General features: G+C 43.2%; 1 protein-coding gene across 2 annotated transcripts in view; it reads left to right on the top strand.

Annotated features, from left to right (window-relative positions):
* The window catches only part of TPST1 (tyrosylprotein sulfotransferase 1), an 83294-nt gene that overhangs the window by 19113 nt on the left and 42781 nt on the right, over positions 1 to 21400 (top strand). For both annotated transcript variants that reach the window (XM_066576284.1, XM_066576292.1), the window contains exons 2-3: positions 8097 to 9046; positions 21000 to 21198. In XM_066576284.1, coding sequence (XP_066432381.1) covers positions 8208 to 9046; positions 21000 to 21198 — 1038 coding nt within the window. In that variant the 5' untranslated portion in view covers positions 8097 to 8207. The remainder of the gene's footprint in view (positions 1 to 8096; positions 9047 to 20999; positions 21199 to 21400) is intronic.

The raw sequence follows: 21400 nt of genomic DNA, 5'->3' as shown, positions 1-21400 counted from the left end.
ACATTTGTGGATATCCAACAAGATGGATTTCCTGTGTACTTTTCCCAACTGAGATGGCCTAATGAGTTTATTTGGCTGTTTAGCGATCAGATGTTAGCACATATGTTGCTGGATGAATAGAGGAGACGGAGACAGACACTACCCTTCGATTTTTCAGGCAAACAGATCAATATGCGGTTTAGTGGTCTAATCTACCTTAGAAATAAGATGTAAAAATAATTGTATTCACATTTTATTTACAAGCTGCTAATGTGTTTCCCAGGTCCCTGCTGAAAAACTCTGGGAACATGGCGTGCATACAGCTACAGTTAACCCCTATTAAAGGGTTGCCCCTGCAAAAAAACAAAACATCCCTGCACCCCTCACCTGATTGCCTGTCACACTCTGTAGGGGTCCTCTGTGTATTCACTGTTGAATAAGTTGGCACTAAACAAATAAAGATTATTATTCCAGCCTATTTCTTGCAGTGCAGCCTCCCAGTCTGATGCTTATCAGCTACCTTCTTCAGGCTGAGATTTTTTACTTTCAGTCTCACATTCATCCCATGACACACCAGCACATCATTAGCTGAGGTGATACCATTTTTGCCTGCTGGGTGGACAGTTTAATTATATCATTACCTTCTATATTCAGCTAAATAACTTACAGAACATAAGTATACAATCAGGAGGCTGAGCTGCGATCTCCTCTAATATAACTGTGTGATCATCATCAGTAACTGTGATATGAGATTTAGAGCCACCCTCAACACAGTTTCTGTGGTAAATCCATGTAATAACATCACACAAATTGAGAATTTGACTAGAAGTTGAATACATAATCCCAAGTAAATTTGAGCTGGTCATGACTATCTGATGCTGGGAGATTCCAACAGAAAGAAATATTTAACCAAGGTACCACTAGTTTACTTATATATACCGGGAGATGGCTGCATAATGAATGAATGGGAAAAAAAAATCACTGCAGTGGCCCTTTAGGCCTCATGTCCACGGGGAAAATAAGAATTAAAATCCGCAGCGTTTTTCCTGCACGCGGATCCGCGCCCCATAGGAATGCATTGACCACATGCTTCATTTCAGTGCGGATCATGCATGCGGGAGCTCATAGAGCACATAGCTCAATTGATCTACCGCATGAAAAATAAAAGACAATTACAGTGCATCCGCAGCCCAAATCCGCAGCGGATCTGATTTTCTCCGTGGACATGAGGCCTTAATCATGACAATTTGAGGAGTGTGAGAAAATATTGCATATATTAATGGTGTTCTTCAGTCTCTGTATTTTATAATTGTATTGATTACCTATTTTATAGTGATGGTCTAACGTATGTGTTCCAAGAAATTCTAGATGGTGGGAAGGTATTTTCCTATAATTATTCTATCGGCGGAAATATATAGAAGTCGGGGTCTTATAATTTTAAGGCCATAAATGTGAAATGTATTCACATTTATGGCTTTTAATTCATAGTATCCCAACTAATTCAGAGAAAAAGCCTAGCCAGTATGGTGGCCACTAAAATGTGCTCAGGCCCCATAGGACTGCATGTTAACTGAAGAAATGCACTAAAAGGCATTGTTGCTGTAGTAAGTATTTTATGGAACAGATATGGACCGGCACCATGAAGACGTTGCTGATTGTTCTAGAAATGATTATGTCTTTCAAACTATTTGAATCCTGTTAGTTTTCTTCTAGTTGAGCAGAAAGTAGTAATGTTGTTACCGTCACTTTAATGCCTAAACCCTAAACAAGATACGTATGTCTGTGTACACCACTACGTATATCTGCCAGAAACGGGAATGGAACACCTTTTTTCCTTTATTTTCCTTTTGCTGACACTTGATAATGCATATGTATGGTAGCAATGTAACAACATCCTACGGGCTCGTTCACACTGACATATTACAGATGTGGATTGAATCTTTCTTTTTCATTGAAAAAAAAAATTGGCAATACATTTCTTGTTGTTTCACCTGCTTCTTTAATGTGCGTGCTCCAATGGTTCTGTATGGGTAACGGTTTTAGCTTATAGTAGTCAGTAGTTTCATTTTAAAATCACACGTTCTTTGTTTCCATGGTTGACATCCATATTTGTTCCATTTTTTTATTGTCTGTATTTCTGCATTTTAACAAAAAGATTTTTAAATGTTTTATTTGGAAATAGTGTAAAACTTCAGCTGTCGGTGTGCAGACCGAAGGAAGAATAGGGCAGGGCCGTGGGGGGGCCATAACGTTACACTGTTCGGGACCGGGTAGCGCTGGGCTCTGCCCGTGGTTCTGCTCCCTCCCCCTTCGGTCTGCACATTAATTCTCCCGTCCCTCCTGCGCTGACAGTAGTCATTTTAAGCTATTCCTGGACAACCCTTTTAATCCCGTAACAATAAAACATAACCTGCAGATGAAAAGTGGACAGTTTTATAGCGAAATACGGAAAAGAATGGAACAAACTGTAAAACAAACTGATCCAAATTGGGTGCTGGGGGATTGTGTGTCATCAGCATACTCCTTTTATTAATACCTTGTTTCTTTGTTTTATATTGATTATATCCATTCCTTATGAACCCTATAGAGAAACACATCTTATTATGTGTGTATTTTATGCATAATATTTGCCTTTTGGTATTTAGTTTTAGGAGACTCTGTCACCATCTTTTTGCACACCTATCTGAGGACACCATAACACAGTGACAGTCACGCTGATTGCAGTGATATGTCTGTTGTGTGGACGTGTAGTACTTTTTGAGAAACTTGCCTTTTATTAGTAGCTGCAGATGCATAGACGACTATTTGAAGTAGTCCTGGATATTCATAAGCTTTAGGCTAGTCCGATACTGTTGTATCTTGATGCCACCAGAAGTGCTGGGTGTAGCCAAGTGTCAGCCAGGTCACGCCCCCAGTGCCTGATTGGATGCACTCACCACTCTGGCGCTGATAGGACCCTCCGGCGCTGTGTCTTTTGCTGGGCTGCAGAAAAATGTTCCCTGCCGGGTGCGGTGATTAACCCAGGCGCTCGCTGCGGCTTGTCCTCAGCTCGTGCTCTCTCCCCTTCACCCCGGCGCTCGCTGTGGCATGTCTTCGGCTCCTGCACTCTCCCCTTCATCCCAGCGCTCGCTGTGGCTTGTCCTAGGCTCCTACTCTCTTCCCTTCACGCTGCTGCCTCTCCCCCCTCCCCTTTCTGGCTTAATTGTCGGCGGTCTCAGCTGCCGCGCTGCAGGAAGGGGGGGGGGGGACTTACGTGTCCCGGGCGGCAAGGTGCTGCCGGCAGGGGACGGGGGGCTGGGGTTGTTAATGCAGGGGATATGGGCGGCAAGGTCCCGCCGGTGGCGGACGGGGACCTGCGGTTCTCACTACAGGGGACACCGGAGTCAAGGTCCTAGGAGCGTGCACTGACTTTTGCCTGGGATGGAGGGTTTGGGGTAGTTTCACAGTTAGACTTACATTATTATGTGTAAATGCTTCCATGTTAATGCCGGCTGGTGCTCACATGGAAGCATTTACAGCTAATAATGTAAGCCTAACTGGTAAACTACCCCTAATTCTAACCCTCCATCCCAGCACAAACTGCTTCCACGGTACTATAGGGCTCTGAGCTGTGCTGGGTCGCCAGCCAATCGAGAGCTAGGGACGTAGCAGGGGCGTTAAGGCCTGTAAAACCTGATCACACAGCTCCTGTCACACAGTTATATTAGCGGAGAGCACAACTCATCTTGCTGACTGTAAACTTATGGTCTGTAGTTTATTTAGGTGACTACAAAAAGTAATGGCAATGTCCCCCCCCCCAGCAAGTAGAGATGGTACAGACTGTAGCATGTGATGCTGTGCTTGAGGCATCATGGAATTGATCACAGAATTGTCAGAGACAGCATGGAGAAATCACAGCCTCAAGATGTTCCATGATAAGCATCAGACAGGAGGCTGCACTGCATGGAAGTGGCTGTAATACACATAGGAGAGTGTGACAGGCAATCAGGTGAAGGGTGCAGGAATGGCAAAATGTGTAACATCATTAGGAATTCCGTTCACATATTGGTGCCGTTGCTACGAGTGGCAAGATCCTAGTTATTTGGCCTAATTTCTTTTGTGTTGAATAGTTTTTAACACAATGGAATAAAAGCTAAAGGTTTAGTTTGCTACAATACTGTGATATCTGTTTTGTGGTTCAGTTTTTATTTAAAATACATTTACAAAACAAGTGCTATGTGGAGAATACTGATCAGAACTAGAGTCCCCGCATATTGAGTATTTATAGGATGATATACCCAACTCCTACACTGTTTCCCTGAAAATAAGACCTACCCTGAAAATAAGACCTAGCATGATTTTCCAGGATTTTTAAAGATGCTTGAAATATAAGCCCTACTCCAAAATTAAGCCCTGCTTACAGTTAATTATAAAATTCAATTTAAATAGTGTCCAGGCAGCTGTACATGTAAAAAGGGTAAATCTTTTTTAGCAAAAATTAATATAAGACACTGTCTTATTTTCGGAGAAACAGGGGTATGAAGTCTATACTTAACCTTTCATGCATGCCGTATTCAGGGAGCGGTTGCTGGGTGCCAGATGCAGGTTATAAAGCAGTCTCATCATTTTAGAGGAAGCTGTCTAACATTTCCTGCTGATGCCAGGTATTGGTATAAACAGTAATGCCCGCGTCTAGACATGGACCCTCCAATTAAGAAATGCTATGTAAAGCTATTCCCTCTGTAATTTCTTATTGCCTCCAGCATTCTAATTACAGCACTCTTTTATCATGTGTAGTTCTATTTCTTCTGCAGCGTCTACAGCTCTCCGCGGTGTGCACCTGTCAAAAGGCACAAATTACTGGGTTTTGTCTATTATTATTTCTAATTTTGTATCCTTCCTGAATAGACTTCAGAAGTAGTCCAGTAGAGCTTTCTGCCATAAGCCTATCACATACTGGATTTGAGCTGTATTGCTCTGTTTTGTTACAGATCCTCATAAGAGTAGTCTCTAAAATCTCTAAGTACTCCTAGGTGCGAGCACTTTCTGTGGTTCATAGGTGCAGTAAAGGCAGGCGCACTTGTACAGAATATGGACACCTAGGAAGGAGCGCTGGAACCATGTCAAGAGTTGAATGCATCTGGGAAGATACAGTGCATGAGTTTTTTTGTTGCCTATGGTGGGTTTAAGGCCTCCTTGACATGAGCGTATGCATATTTGTGCACGCATGAGCGCAGCGTTTTTGCAGACTGAACTATGTTTCTTTTTCCGTGCATCAGCGTATTTCATTGTACCTTTTGCAGTGGGGTTAAGAAAAGTTGGGGGGCTCCAAGATAAACATTTGCACCCACGCCTATGAGCTTCTAGCTATGCCCCTGCTTTGCACCTGCAAGGTATGTTCATTTGCACATGGCAAACAGATGCATTGATTTAAATGGCTAATTAGTCCGGATGTGTTTTTTTTTTTTTTTTCTCCAACGGAATTACGCAGTGTATTGCACATCTCCTAGTGTATTGCACTTGCGTTTGCGCACCCCACATTGACTTTTATGGAGATCTTTGGTGCACAAATAGAGCATGCTGCGTTTTTCTTTTTTGCGCAACTGAAATGCGCAGGAAAAAAACGCACATGGGAACAAACCCATTGAAATCAATAGAGTCTCTTTTCAGCGTATTGTGCACGTAAATTTTGTACCCGTAAATACGTCCGTGTGGTATTGGCCTAAGAGTACTGACTGGAAGGAGGAAGGGTATTTCAAAAAGAGAGGAGACCCAGTAAATGCCCTAGTTATGAGAATGAGGTGTTTCAACAGAGTAGGTCCTTGTCGGAGTGCAGGTCCTGTGCAGGTGGAGAGTAGTCAGGAAATGTTGGCAGTACCCAAGTTGCACACAATTTGGAGCATGAGAGGCGAGGTTGGTGGGATGCTAGTCTGCCTATCACTAGGTCATAGAATAGGTTGTTTCTGTAACCTAGATGGGTTAGAAGTGTGGCATTTTGGTAGTTAGATGACAAAGGGATGAATTGGACATAAAGGTATTTGCTGTATTTGATATGCAGTGTTCTGATGGGTTACTCAACGATGGCAAGAGAAGCCATAAATAAAACCTAACGTCACATGTACAAGAAGTCACATTCAGCCGTTTGAGTTCCCTAGGATGGCAGTAATGGTTCAATGTCAGAGAAATAGATTTTTTTCTCCTTTACAAAAAGCGCAGGTGATCATCAGGTAAATGTCTTTTAACCCTTTCCAATCCACTGTCTGACATCTTCCTACATTCTGATTGAAGCTTGTACAGTTCCAATGTCAGAAGACGCCCAACGGGGTATTCTTACTATCTATTGCCAGATACTCCCCTGTCGGAACCTCTCTGGCGCACACATACTGGCTTTAGCCAGCACATGGCACCGTTGTGTAACAATAAAAAGAGAAAGCCTTTTAGGAAACCCTGGAAAAGGTTAAAACCCAATATAATGCTGTTCCAAACCCCCTGTAGTAGCCTTGGGCGTCCTCAGTAGTGTGCAGTTGTGATACTTGTTTGTTGGGGCAAACACTGCTTTCAGCTCCCCACAACCCGTAGAGCGGTAACTGGTGTCTATTGTCTCTAAGAGAAAATGAAGACTGCTTTGTACAGAGTGCTTAAAGGAGATGTCCCGAGGCAGCAAGTGGGTCTATACACTTCTGCATGGCCATAATAATGCACTTTGTAATGTACATTGTGCATTAATTATGAGCCATACAGAAGTTATAAAAAGTTTTATACTTACCTGCTCCGTTGCTGGCGTCCTCGTCTCCATGGTGCCGACTAATTTTCGCCCTCCGATGGCCAAATTAGCCGCGCTTGCGCAGTCCGGGTCTTCTCCTCTTCTCTATGGGGCTCCGTGTAGCTCCGTGTAGCTCCGCCCCGTCACGTGCCGATTCCAGCCAATCAGGAGGCTGGAATCGGCAATGGACCGCACAGAAGCCCTGCGGTCCATGAAGACAGAGGATCCCGGCGGCCATCTTCAGCAGGTGAGTATGAAGACGCCGGACCGCCGGGATTCAGGTAAGCGCTGTGCGGGTGGTTTTTTTAACCCCTGCATCGGGGTTGTCTCGCGCCGAACGGGGGGGGGGTTTAAAAAAAAAAAAAAACCGTTTCGGCGCGGGACATCTCCTTTAAGAGTAATCTCCTTAACGGTGTTAGCATAGCAAACACATCAATTCCCACAAATTTCAGCCTCTATCTAAAAAAATCAATTGTGGCTTCCTTAATTGTCAGTGAAAGAGGCTACTCTTAAGTCATGATTGGTCCCAGTCATTTCATGCTGACCTTCTCCACATAGTGGAAGAATCTATAAATACTGCCAATGTGCGTCACTACATGATAATAGAATTGTGCTTTGGAGCAATGGTTGCTGCCTTTGCTTTGTGACATTTATACGTCAACTCTTGGGTTGATGAAGCAATGCTCCGAGAAGCTGACTCACTGTTCACTGCCTGTCAGATGCCGTTATGTCCTCCTCTTCGGTCAGTCTTGGATTCAGTGTCTGTAGAACATTAAAGCTATTCTTTTACAAACACTGTGGAAGTGATTATTGTAGCAAAATATCTGGTAAGATATCACTTTTATTACACTTTTTTCTTTTTTATGATCTACTTTTTTTTTCTTTTTTCACAATTTTCACTGTAGGTAGAGTATAATTGATGCTGTATACATGTGCACACAATGTGGTTCTGGATAACCAGTTTTCTGCCAGTTGGGACCGCTGCCTGCATTTTATGGTGCGAAGACTGCCCATCCAGGGTCTCTTCTCCATAGGACCAATTTGCAATTTTAGATACCTATCTTCTTACTGAGGAGCTTATGGCATATCATTGATGTGTTGTAAAGGAATAGCGATGACTTTACGTCTGTAAGCTTGTACCATTTGTTAGCATGTAAAGCTCAATAATAACAGTCTAGCTTTGCTCATTTCTTTATTGTACAAACACTATATTGGATGTCATTTTCTTACTCTTGCTTTTGTTTGTTTTGTGCAACTTTATATCAGAAGGTAATTTGTTACTGCATTCTATAAATGAAGGTTGGTTACATTGTGTGATTTGTGTCATTCTCTGTTTATAATAATTAATATGAGAATATTACTTTTTGTTCCGCAGGTAAAGCAGATGGCGCTCACCTTTTTTGGAGTAGAATCGTATCTGGAATGCCACTGTAAATAAAACCGCAACACTTCCATCTGTCTCATTCAGGCAGGCTTTGTTGTCAAAATGATCGGAAAACTAAAGCAAAACTTGCTCTTGGCCTGCCTTGTAATTAGCTCAGTGACTGTGTTCTACTTAGGTCAACACGCAATGGAGTGCCACCATCGAATAGAGGAGCGCAGTCAGCCGCTCAAAATGGAAAGCCCCAAAGCAACACTAAGAACTGAGCAAAGAGCAAATTCTAGTTTTGCATATAACAAGGACATGCCATTAATATTTATTGGAGGAGTCCCTCGCAGTGGAACTACACTAATGCGTGCCATGCTTGATGCTCATCCCGAGATCCGGTGTGGAGAAGAGACAAGAGTTATTCCGCGAATCTTGGCTGTCAAACAGATGTGGGCACGATCCAGTAAAGAAAAAATCCGCTTAGATGAGGCTGGTGTTACAGATGAAGTATTGGACGCAGCCATGCAGGCTTTTTTACTGGAAATAATAGTTAAACATGGTGAACCTGCGCCATACCTCTGTAACAAAGACCCATTTGCTTTAAAATCACTGTCTTATTTAGCCAAAATATTTCCCAATGCCAAATTTGTCTTGATGGTGAGAGATGGACGTGCTTCTGTACACTCGATGATATCTAGGAAAGTTACTATTGCTGGCTTTGATTTGAATAGCTATAGAGATTGCTTAACCAAGTGGAACCGTGCTATAGAGACCATGTATAATCAGTGCATTGAGGTGGGCTACGACAGGTGTATGATGGTGCATTATGAACAGCTGGTTTTACATCCAGAGCGTTGGATGAAAACATTATTGAAGTTTCTTATAATACCTTGGAATGATGCTGTGCTGCACCATGAAGAAATGATTGGCAAAGCCGGAGGTGTATCCCTATCCAAGTAAGTGGTGTTGTAGGTTTTAGCCATGACATTGATTCCTATCATGTTTCTGTGAAAATAAGAACCTGTCTTATATTAATGTTTGCCCCAAAAGAGGAACGGGGTCTTATTTTTGGGGGCTGTCTTATACTCACCTAGCAGTTGCCGTCCGGGCCCCTCCCACTGGCTGCGGCGCTCCAGCAGTCTTACGCGTAGTCCTCAATGGCGACTGAGCATCTCATGCTGGTGACTGGGCTTGAATATCCCGCCTCAGCCAATCAAACGCCTTGATTCAATTATGTCATTCAATGAATGGCTGTGATTAGTTCATTTGGTGCCACCTCTGGTTTAGGAGCAACGCCTCAGCCAATCAATCAGAGGAATTGCTTGCTGGAGGTGGGGGGTCTTCAAGGCCCGTCACCAGCAAGAGATGCTCCGTCGGCATTGAGGACTGCATGGAAGCATGCTGGAGTGCCGCAGCCTGGGGAAAGCGATCTGGACAGCCCCTGCTAGGTTGAGTATTGTTTTTTTTTTGGTTACCTAGTGTAGCTAGGGCTTATTTTTTTCAGGGTAGGGCTTATATTTCAATAACCAGAGACTTGTCGGGATTAGTAGGGGAAGAGATGGTCCTACCACACACTCACTCTATGGGGACCAGGAAATTGACAGGCGATGTGGGGTCTGCCACAGAGAACACGAGGTGCATGGCGCTAGCCATAACTGACAGCAGGAGGAAGTAGGGGACCAGCAGCTGTAGCACTTGTCATGACAGTAGTCATGACCAGCGGCTGTAACAATTGTCATGACAGTAGTCATGACCAGCGGCTGTAACAATTGTCATGACAGTAGTCATGACCAGCGGCTGTAACAATTGTTAGTTGCTGAAGTTTTGTTTTTAACACTTGCAGTTTTTTATAAGTAGACCACAATGGTCCTTTACATTTCTGTCCTTTGTATTTTGTCCGTCCCCCATTATCGTGTGGCATGTATCCTGAAGCAATAGTTTAGCAATATTTGTATTTTACAGCTGAATGTATTAGTTTAACAAGTCTGAGTAAATTAAAAATGCCACAAAACTTGTGGATTAAGGTCTGAAATAAAATCCGTTGAGTAAGACGTCAGAAGGTTATCACACAGATTAGTTGTGGGAAAGAGCCTGGCATTCATCAGACACACAGGCATTCAACCACTTCTTCAGAATGCAGGCCATGACGTCTTGCATCACAATTTGGTATAGAAGGAGGCAGCTAATGTCAGAATAACCTTTACAATATGGCTACCCCCCTCCCTCCTTTGTCAAAGGTAAAATATGAGAGGTTTGGTACTAGACTATTCAACTACAGTAATATACACTTTTCAGAATCTCAGCATTGAACAGTAATTGAAACTGGAGGTATTATTGATTGTATTCGGATGTAGACTGTCCTTCGAATTTTTTGGAATATCACAGATAATTTGGAGAAGAAATGTGCTTAAAGAGAACAGGCAGGGCATCCTATGATGTTTTATGTCAAGGTGTGTAATGTAGTGACTTGGGTTCATTGGGTCTTTTCTTTTAAGTAGATATGTTTTTGTGTACTAAAGGGAAATAGATGCTCTGGTACTTTTACTGGTACAGCTGACTGTATGGAAAAGCCATTGTGCAGAGTAAACAATAAGGGTTTAACCCTTTCCAATCCAATTTGTATTCTGGTTTTCCTAGGGGGGCTTACTATTTTTCTGCTGTTATACAATGGCACTATCTGCTGGCTAAAGCCAGTACTGCATGAGGTGACACGTTGGATAGGCTCTGACAGCAGAGAGGCTGGCAATATACAGTAAGAGAACCCTGACGGACGTCTTTCAGCATCAGAGCTGTACAGCCTTAAATCATAATGTCTTTAGACGTCAGACAGTGGATTGGAAAGGTTTACAGAGGTGGTCCAGGATTAGAAAATATGTTTTTTTTTCATAACAAGCGCTACACCTGTCTACACAGATTGTGTCTTGTATTGCAGCTCAACTCGGGCTGGACTGGGACTAAGAATCAGTCCCTGCACACAAACACTCCCAACCCATGTATACAGTTTACCGGTTTTCACACCTGTCTGCTAGAGCTAACTGTCCTCCCAATATTTGTTAACTAAAGCTCATAAATATGGTACTAGAATAATGCACGGTAAATAAATATAGCACCGGAACCAAGCTCATAACATAAATACAGCACTAGGTCCAAGCTTGTAGCATAAAGCACTAGAACCAGACTCCTAACTTAAATAGAGTGCCAGAACTGAGCTCAGTGCATAAATGCTACATTAGAACCAAGCTAATAACCTTTTTCCAGTATCTGAACTAAACTTGAATATGTCATCAAAATAAGGCCCCCTGCACACGGGCGGAAATTCCGCGGCGGGATTTCCCGCAGAATTTCCGCCAATGAAAGCTGCCATAGGATTGCGTTAGAAAACGCAATCCTAGTTAGACGGTCGCGATTTGTCCTCGTGAAATCAATGTTTGGCGGTCCTGTACAACCCCCTCCGCGATGAGATCGCAGGGAGCCATGTGGGTGTCATACCAGCTGGGGGTCTTCTGAAAGGCCCCAGGACTGTCTTAGTAGGATGCCTATCAAGCCATGCCCGTGGGGTGGCTTGATAGACTGCCTGCCCGTTCACAATATGATGTAATGCTACGGCATTACGTCATACTGCAGGAGCGATCAAAGCATCACAAGTCGTTGTCTCCTGTGGAGGCTGAGAAAAAAAATAAAAAAAGGTCAATAAAGTTTTATTAATCATAAAGAAAAAGAAAAAAACGTTTAAAAAAAAACAAAAAACCTTTGCCATATTTATAATAAAAGAAATCATAAAACCATCAAAAATCATAAAACAAAAATACACATTTGGTATCGCTGTGTCCATAAAAATCAGATCTATCAAAGTAACGCATTATTTACCTCGTACGGTGAACGTCATCAGAAAAAAGAATAAAGATCGCCAGAAATGTGCTTTTTTGGTCATCCAGTCTCCCAGAAAAAAAGCAATAAAAAGCGATCAAAAAGTTGTAAGTACTCCAAAATGGTACCAACACAAACTACAGGACGCTCCGCAAAAATTGAGCTCCCGCACAACTATGTGGATGGAAAAATAAAGTTATTGCGCTCAGAAGACGGCAGAAAATAATTTTAACAAATTTAATATCTTTGGGGAAAAAAAAACTGCTACAGCAAAAAAAAAAAATTGGCCTATATATGTTTGGTACCGTAGTAATCGTCCTGCCCCATAGAACAAAGTTAGCATGTTATTTTTGTTGCAGTGTGTGCGCCGTAGAAACAAGACGCACTGAAAAATGGCGGAATGTCAGTTTTGTTTTTTTTTTTCTTTCTACTCCACTTGGCATTTTTAAAAGTTTTTCAGTACATTAAATGGTACCACTGAATAATACAACTCGTCCCGCAAAAAACAAACCCTCGTACGGCTACGTTGATGGATAAATAAAGGATTGACGGCTGTACTTAACCATGTAACTCCTGAAAGAGAGTGTTAGGGAAGTTCTAAGTCCTTCTTCAGGTCAGTCATAAGACTGTATGTTCTTCAGACCCTGATGCCATGTATTATTGCTAGCTGCATTTGGTAGTAACCTCACAAACATTACGATGAAATGAGTATTAAATTCATCAGCTGATGGAACTGAGCTGCGAGTAGCTGTGGATGGAATGCCGGAGGCCCAGCGAGGAGGAGGAGGAGGTAAGGTAAGGTTATGGGGGTGGCTGTGTAGAGCCAGTTTAGTCATGGAAAATAAGGGCAGCCATCAATTTGTACCACAGATGCAGATGTTTCTTCTTTCTAGAGACTCTTCATAAACTCTTTGCTGTGACTTGCCACCTAGTTGACAGAGTCATATCCTGTGGAAGTAACTGGTAATTAGTCATTTGGTGAGATCCTGTTGGTGACACTTGGCACGTCTGTATCATTCTAAAAGTTGACACAGACTCCTTGGGAGTGATTGCAGCAGGACTGTCGCCAGAACTTTTCCATCTACAGTGGGAATACCTAAATGTACAGTATTTTCCACATCATTGGGCTTTTGGTATAGAGAAGAGACTAGAAATCAGCAAAATAAATGTAACTGCCTTCAAATAATCAGTGATCACATCGTACTGAATAACTACTACCCATCTGTAACTTGCAACGATAGCTTCAAGAAAGTGCTTTACAAGTAAAGGTCACTTACACCAGATGATTATCACCCAAATAATCGCTGGAAACAGCAATTTTGGGCAATAGGTGGTTGTGTAAACGACCAAGAAATTGTTCACTTGTCGGAGTTGCTTGCTTTTTAGCTTGTCCAAAGACCAAGCGACTATTGGTCTTCATCTCTGAACATCTGCCTGTTTGCAGTGACTTAAGGCGGCAGCCAGAAGAGATCTCCATCACGCGCATCCTCCGTTCACTGAACCGCTATCACTCCCATGTCATCCCGTGTATAGGATCGTTCGCTCATGACAAGGCTCTCATAACTTGTGTAGTGAGAGTGTTAGGGCAGCAGAATGCAGTCCTAAGCTCTCACTCATGTGAGTTCAATCCCCGCATGGTTCAGGTAGTCGGCTCAAGGTTGACTCAGCCATCCATCCTTCCGAGGTCAGTATTATTGGCCCTAATAATAATAGTAACAGTAACCCTTCCGAGGTCAGTAAAATAAGTACCCAGCTTGCTGGAGGGGGTAATAAAAAAAATTACCTGAAAGAGCTGCAGAATAAGTTGGCGCTATACAAATAAGTCCTTTCCCCTTCATAACTAGAGTGATGGCCAAATTTTATTTTGTGGTCTTAAAACTGCAGTATACTACCAGGTAACAAGCCTGGACCCCCCACTAGTAAAGTGCCTTGTTTCCTACTGAAATGCTTATCTGATACCCAACTCCAGTATTTGGTATCCCCCTTTTTTTCCCAATGTGATACATTTCTTTGGTGACTTGTTGCAGATTTCAGTATTTGATACATGTAAGCTGAGCCTGACATGAATACATACACCTCTGCATTAGGACTTTAGTCATGATTCTGTTTCTCTGGTCCATTTTTTTTAACACAGAAATTGATTTCAATTGGGTTTTTTAAAAAATGTTAGGTTTCCGTTCAGTTAAGGTACCTTTTTATAAACTGAGCAAATAATGCTACAGGATGTGCTATTTGTTCTGTTAAAAAAAAACCTGAAGCCTAACTGAACGGAAGCTTCCTGCTTTTTGAAAAACATCCTGTGTTTTTTTTTTTTTTTAACCTAGCTGGAGCACTGGAGTACCATTGGTGCGCATGTTGACTGGAAATCAGCTATGTGTCGCTTCCCTGCTGTAAGCGCTCCCTGGCTTCTGCTTCCCAGCGGCCTGTAGTGGCCTCACCTGGCCAGCGGTGCCTCACCTGACCAGGCCGCTGGGAAGCAGAAGCCGGGGAGCGCTGGCAGCGGAAAGCCTATGGAGGAGGTGAGTGGGTGCGCCAAGTAGTATGAAATCAGCTGCGGACCAATAGTGTAGTTTATGACTGATTGCTGGATGCGGAAATGCTGCGTATTTTGCCACAGAATTTTTGCAGTGGACATTCCACCAAAGGTAAACCTACCCTAAGTCAGCTTGAGGTACACTGCCACGTGTAGAGTGGCCTCAGTAGTAATAGTGATCCCCACAGTAGCCCCAGTAGTAATACTGCCTCCTATATTGGCCCCAATAATAATGGTAACCCCCACAATAGCTCCAGTAGTTACAGTGTCTTCTATATCAGGCCCCAATAGTAAGTGTCCCCTATATCAGCCCCAGCAGTAATAGTGACGCCCACAGTAGGCCAAGTAGCAATAGTGTCCCCTATATTGGCGCCAACAATAATAGTAACAGTAACCCCCACAGTAGCCCCAGTAGTAATAGTGACCCTTATATCGGCCCCATTAGAAATAGTCTCCCCTATATTGGCCCTAGTAGTAATAGTCACCCCCAACAGTAGGCCCATTAGTAATAGTGACCCCTATATCGGCCCAGTAGTAATAGTGTCCCCTATATTGGCCCCAATAATAGTAACTGTAACCCCCACAGTAGCCCCAGTAGTAATAGTGACCCCCTATATCGGCCCCAGTGGTATAGTGACCCCCACAATAGGCCCAGTAGTAAGTGACCCCCCCCCCCCAGTAGTCCCAGTAGTAATAGTGTCCCCAATATTGGCCCCAGTAGTAATAATGTTCCCTATATTGGCTTCAGTAGTAATAATGACCTACCCACACAGTAGTCCCAATAGTAATAGTGTCCCCCTGAGAATCATATAATTACCTTCCCCTTGTTGTCAAATCGCTGCTGCTTCTCCTTTCGGCGCTACTGTGGGCGAAAGTGTTTGTGTCTGAACTCCTCCTCCCTTCTCCTCTCCATCTGTGGAACCAAGGAGAGGAAGTCAGGGGAGGAAGATCCCAGATGTACACACTGCGGACAGTATATGCACCTACCTGTAGCAGTGCTGCTGAGTGATTACCATTTGGGGAGCTACGGCACCCTGGCTAGTAATCACTATCGTGGTTAGCGGCCGTCAGCGCGCATGCCAACAAAGAGGGCTCTACGTGCCCTCTCTGGCACGCGTGCTATAGGTTCGCCACCACTGCTCTATATTAAGTTTTGCTATGGGGCGTGATATCTTGCCTCTTTTCTTGTGCATGCTCCTTGTACTTGCTACATTACATCTTTGTTCTTTATGGATGTGGACAGATTTAGGTAACTGATAAATGTAGTTGTCTGTGCCTGAACTGCCTCCACAAGGCTAAAAGCAATACTATGTACTAATAGAAAAGAGTGTTCTATTGAATCCCAATCATTCACGCTACCAGTACATACATGAGCTGACTTTGATCAAATAACAGTTAATGATTTCCAGCAAATATATTCACACACACCTATTTTCATATAGATAATCGCAAAAAGAGCGGTGCTATTAGATGACGGCTGTCTGTTCCTGGGTAGTGTCTACTTGGTCATATTTAACTCTTATCTATGGTGCATTTGTTTACCGCTGCATATAGTACATCCCCGGCTTTCAGAGATCTCATTAACCTTCCAGGCATCACTTTTTACTCGGAAGCGGTTGTCACATCGTCTGAGAATAATGCGGCTATCTGAAGTACATTAGAGCTGTCACTTCACATTAAATATTTCCTGGTAGCTGCTATTTTTTCATCATGGTTTCCATTGTCTTTCTCTTCTCCTTCAATGCTTGTTTGAAATGGAAGTGAATAAAATGCAATTAAAATGACAGTGAGGTCACTATAAATTACCTGGATTTAAAGAGAACCCGTCATCGCCTATGAGCACCATAAACTAAGTTATGCTGCTGATAGGGCAGGTCCAGAGGAGTCCAAGGATATGCTTCTTACTTACCCAGCTCCCCATTCCCGCGCTGTTACCGTGGAGGTCGGTGCTTGGACAGTACAGTGGGCTCATCTCTTCAGCCTGTGCATGCACATACATTGTTCTCTATGGGAGTGTAAGCACACAACAGGGACATAAAAAAATGTGGGGGGAAAAAAGTAAAAATAAAAAAATTACTTTTGTGCACTTCCTCTCTTTAGAAACTTTCTTTAAAAAAGTTTGGTATTATCGCATTTGTAATAACCCTAAGTCCCCCTGTCCACGGCCGAGGCGGAATATCGCTTGCTATATTCCGCCATGGGGAAGAAAGGAAGAGAGCTGACAGGTCTCAGAGATGAGAAAATCAGGGTAGGGCTTATTATGGAGGAAGCACGGTAGTTAAAATGTACTGGTAGTATTGTGAAATATCATTTATAATCCCATGTAACTTAACCCTTTCCAATCCACTGTCTGACCTCTGAAGACATTATGATTTAAGGCTGTACAGCTACGATGTTGGAAGACATCTGTCGGGGTTCTCTTACTGTATATTGCCAGCCTCTCTGCTGTTGGAGCCTATCCAACGTGTCACCTCATGTACTGGCTTTAGCCAGCATATAGCGCCGTTGTATAATGACAGAAAAAGAGTAAGCCCCCTAGGAAAACCGGGATACAAAGTGCATTAGAAAGGGTTAAAGGAGATGTCCCGCGCCGAAACGGGTTTTTTTTTTTTTAAACCCCCCCCCCGTTCGGCGCGAGACAACCCCGATGCAGGGGTTAAAAAAACCACCCGCACAGCGCTTACCTGAATCCCGGCGGTCCGGTGACTTCAATACTTACCGCTGAAGATGGCCGCCGGGATCCTCTGCTTCCGTGGACCGCAGCTCTTCTGTGCGGTCCACTGCCGATTCCAGCCTCCTGATTGGCTGGAATCGGCACGTGACGGGGCGGAGCTACACGGAGCCGCTCTCTGGCACGAGCGGCTCCATAGAAGACTGCTGAAGACCCGGACTGCGCAAGCGCGGCTAATTTGGCCATCGGAGGCCAAAAATTAGTCAGCACCATGGAGACGAGGACGCCAGCAACGGAGCAGGTAAGTATAAAACTTTTTATAACTTCTGTATGGCTCATAATTAATGCACAATGTACATTACAAAGTGCATTATTATGGCCATACAGAAGTGTATAGACCCACTTGCTGCCTCGGGACAACCCCTTTAAGGCATGCATTTCATACGGTGTTTCCATATTTTTGTCCACCCCCTGTATCTTTCCTCACCTACATCAGTATTCAAGCGAGGCTCTCCCAATTACTATGTTTCATGATCTCTTGATTTTTTTCCTTGGGTTTTGGCCAATGTTGGTGGACTGTAATGTATTTCATGTCTGAATGTCCGTGCAGGCTGTGCTAATGACGAGTTGCTTTTAATACCTTGTCAGCCAGTCCCGCTCTTATAAGGGCTGAACTTGCTGTACTTTTTATTTCCCTTTTTATCCTCCATTTGCCTCATACTGTGTGGTAGTTTTATATGGTCTTTATACTTCAATAATGAGTTATTTAAAAAAAAACAAAAAACATTCCCCTCCGTGCACTTTAAAGTATGGTTACGGCATGCATTTACACTATAATGCAGGCACCTTGTATCCTTCTAACCTTTCCATCAAGTCCATTTTGTAGAATTAATTTCTTAATTGTAAGCCTAGAGCAGAGGTGATATTACAAGATCTTCTCCTGTTCAGAGAAACCTATAAGCCCTGGTTTACCCACTGCTCCCTAGAGCGTGCTCTTATATTAATGGAGGATGCAATAAACGCTGAGGTCCCAGACCTTACCCTGTCTATAACTGTGCTTAATGTTCCTCCCGCTCCGTGTTTGTACAACATTCAGTAAATCCTCACTGGCTATCTACACCTTTCCTTTTTTTTAATCAATGGACTTTTACACACACACGAAATTTGCAATTGGAATTGATTAAAAATGTTAAGTGCTTTTGCCGTACGCTTGTAGTGTGCATCTGTACACTACAGGCTGGAGGACTGAATGTATTTTGAAAACTATCGCTAATGGCTGTTGCATGGCTTCACAATCCTCTTACAGCAGGGCAGGGGTGATGTTAAATATACATGTACACAGTCATGAAGGGGGAGGTTGTAGGTTAGAATGCAGCTTTTGATTATTTTTGTCGTTTAATGTAGCTAAGTAGACCCGACGGTCAGCGCCGCTGTGTTCTTGTAATTCCAACGTTGGCCACTGGGGACCCGTCAGTGAAGATAATAATAATAATAAACTTTATTTGTATAGCGCCAACATATTCCGCAGCGCTTACATAGACAGGGGATACAACAGCCCATTTCCCTCCTTGCACTTTATTGATTTTTTTTTTTTTTTTACCGCTGTGTCTGCTGCCCAGAGAATTGGGGATCTGAGGGGAGAGGAGTGGAACTACGGGCCAAAGCTACCTACCATAATATAAAACTGCAGCTGCTCTTGCTGCAAATCAGACAAGATGGTTGTCCAATTCTAATATCTGTTAGGTCACTCTCACACAAGCGGTTATTAACGCAGTGCTTTTCAGTGCTAAGAGCTGCGTTTTACTGCATTTTTGTGAGCGTTTGCCTACGTTTTTACTATATATTTTGTGCAGTAACAACGCAGGCAAAGTAAGCTGATGTCACCCCTTTTCCCCTCCCCTCCGTGTGGCATAGGAAGCTGCGTTAAAAATGCAGTAAACTGTGTTTTACAGCGTTTTTAACACAATCTATTCATTTAAATGGACGATATAGGGTATCAAAAACGCGCTGCAACGCTGAAAAATAAAGTTAGAATTTGCGTGCACTGAAACGCTTATTTGAGAGGTCCCATTGAAATTTACTGCTGTAAAAAACACTTGTTTGAGAGGCCTAAGGGCGCCCACCCACTGGCGTTTGCGATTTTCATGCGTGAAAAACGCAGCGTTTTCGCGGCTTTTCCATTAATTTCCATTGACTTTCATGGGTGCATTAGGAGAAAAATAAGGACACATGCAACTGACAGTTCCTATGTTAAAAAACGCAACGCAACGCAAAACGCCAGTGGACAGGAGTACATTCAATTCTAATGGCTCTGCAGGAAAAACGCAAAACGCAAAGAAAAAAAATCGCCAGTGGGTGGGCGCCCTAAAACTGACTTAAAATATACACTTAGTAAATAGGTCAAAAATCTCTTCCCTACATGACTGTGTACATGCATGCGTAAAATCCCCCCCCCTTCCTCTGCTGTAAGGGGACCCTAAAAAAACCTTCTCCTAGTCCTCCAACAGGAAGTGTACAGATGTGCACTACAAGCGTACGGCGAAAAAGGTTGAAAAATGTTAATTCCAATTGCATGTGTATGAATATTTTTAGACATTTCAGAATTTTGGCACCTAAAAGAAGTGTCAAAACAACCAAGACATGAAGTGTTAATAATGGGGGCAAAGCATCTATGACATTGGAAGATCAGTTTAGAGTCATGTCAGATAATTATGAATTGTAACCCACCTGATGGGATGAACATGTCCTCAGCATCACAGCCATGTTTTTTTAAGCAAAAATAGTGTCCATGTTATTTCTGCGAGTTATTAGAGAACTAAGGGCTCACGTCCACCGGGAAATTATATTTAGCAAATTTGTGCGGGAGAAAAAACGCAAATCCGCATCCCATAGGAATGCATTGACCATCTGCGGTTAATTAAATAGCCTTAGGCCGGCTTCACACGAGCGTGACGGGCTCTGCTGCGGAATATTCCCTGCGGGCTTGGTATTAATCACAGGTTGGGCTCTGCAAACAGCTCCTGGAGGCCCATTTACATGCAAATGAAGATGATAAAGTGTTAAAGTGGTTGTCCCGCGGCAGCAAGTGGGGGTATACACTTCTGTATGGCCATATTAATGCACTTTGTAATATACATCGTGCATTAAATATGAGCCATACAGAAGTTATACACTTACCTCCTCCGGTGCTGGCGTCCCCGTCTCCATGGCGCTGACTAAAGCTGCCTTCTCCTTCCATTAGATGCGCTTGCGCTGTCCGGTCTTCTGCTCTGTTGAATGGGGCCGCTCCGGCGTGCTCGCGCCGGAGAGCTGGTCTGCGCATGCGCAGAAGACATGTGCGGCGCGAGCACGCCGGAGCGGCCCCATTCAACAGAGCAAAAGACTGGACAGCGCAAAAGACTGGAAGGAGATGGCAGCTTTAGTCGGTGCCATGGAGACGGGGACGCCAGCATCGGAGGAGGTAAGTGTATAACTTCTGTATGGTTCATATTTAATGCACGATGTATATTACAAAGTGCATTAATATGGCCATAGAGAAGTGTATAACCCCACTTGCTGCCGCGGGACAACCACTTTAATAGACATCAGTATGCAAAAAAGATCGCAAAAACTTTTAATTGTTTGAAAGATTATCTTTGCTTGTAAATGGGCCTTAACACTAATTACTTAAAGGGATTATTTTATTTTAGCCTTTACTCTAAGAGCTGCCTCCTGGCAAACAGGTTCAGCCAAAGCTTGTGTTACTTGGTGGCAGTTTAGAGGACATCCATGTTTATTATTGAATAGAAATTGTAAAGATGAGCTTATCCAATCTTTTTCTTTTTTTTTTTCTTTTCAGGGTTGAGCGATCCACTGATCAAGTCATCAAGCCAGTGAATGTGGATGCTTTGTCAAAATGGGTTGGCAAAATACCACCAGATGTTTTAAGAGATATGCCAGTCATTGCACCAATGCTGGCCAAACTAGGCTATGACCCTTATGCTAACCCTCCAAATTATGGAAAGCCAGATCAAAAGGTTATCGACAATACAAGACGGGTAAGTGATAAAAATGCATGAGAAGCACTTTATCACTTTTTTTTTTATCTCAGAGGTCCCCAAACAGTAGCTTGGGAGCCATATGTGGTTTGGGGCCCCCTGCTGTGTGCCTTGCCATAGGAATTCTGACTTAGTTACATATTTAAAAAGGAACAGCCCTATTCTCATTTGTACAAGGAAAGACTAGAAGCAATAGGATTAA

Source organism: Eleutherodactylus coqui, chromosome 1 (genome assembly GCF_035609145.1).
Source record: "Eleutherodactylus coqui strain aEleCoq1 chromosome 1, aEleCoq1.hap1, whole genome shotgun sequence".
Classification (NCBI taxonomy): Eukaryota; Metazoa; Chordata; class Amphibia; order Anura; family Eleutherodactylidae; genus Eleutherodactylus; species Eleutherodactylus coqui.
Note: the sequence above shows the minus strand (reverse complement) of the source record. Positions and strands in the feature narration are given on the sequence as shown.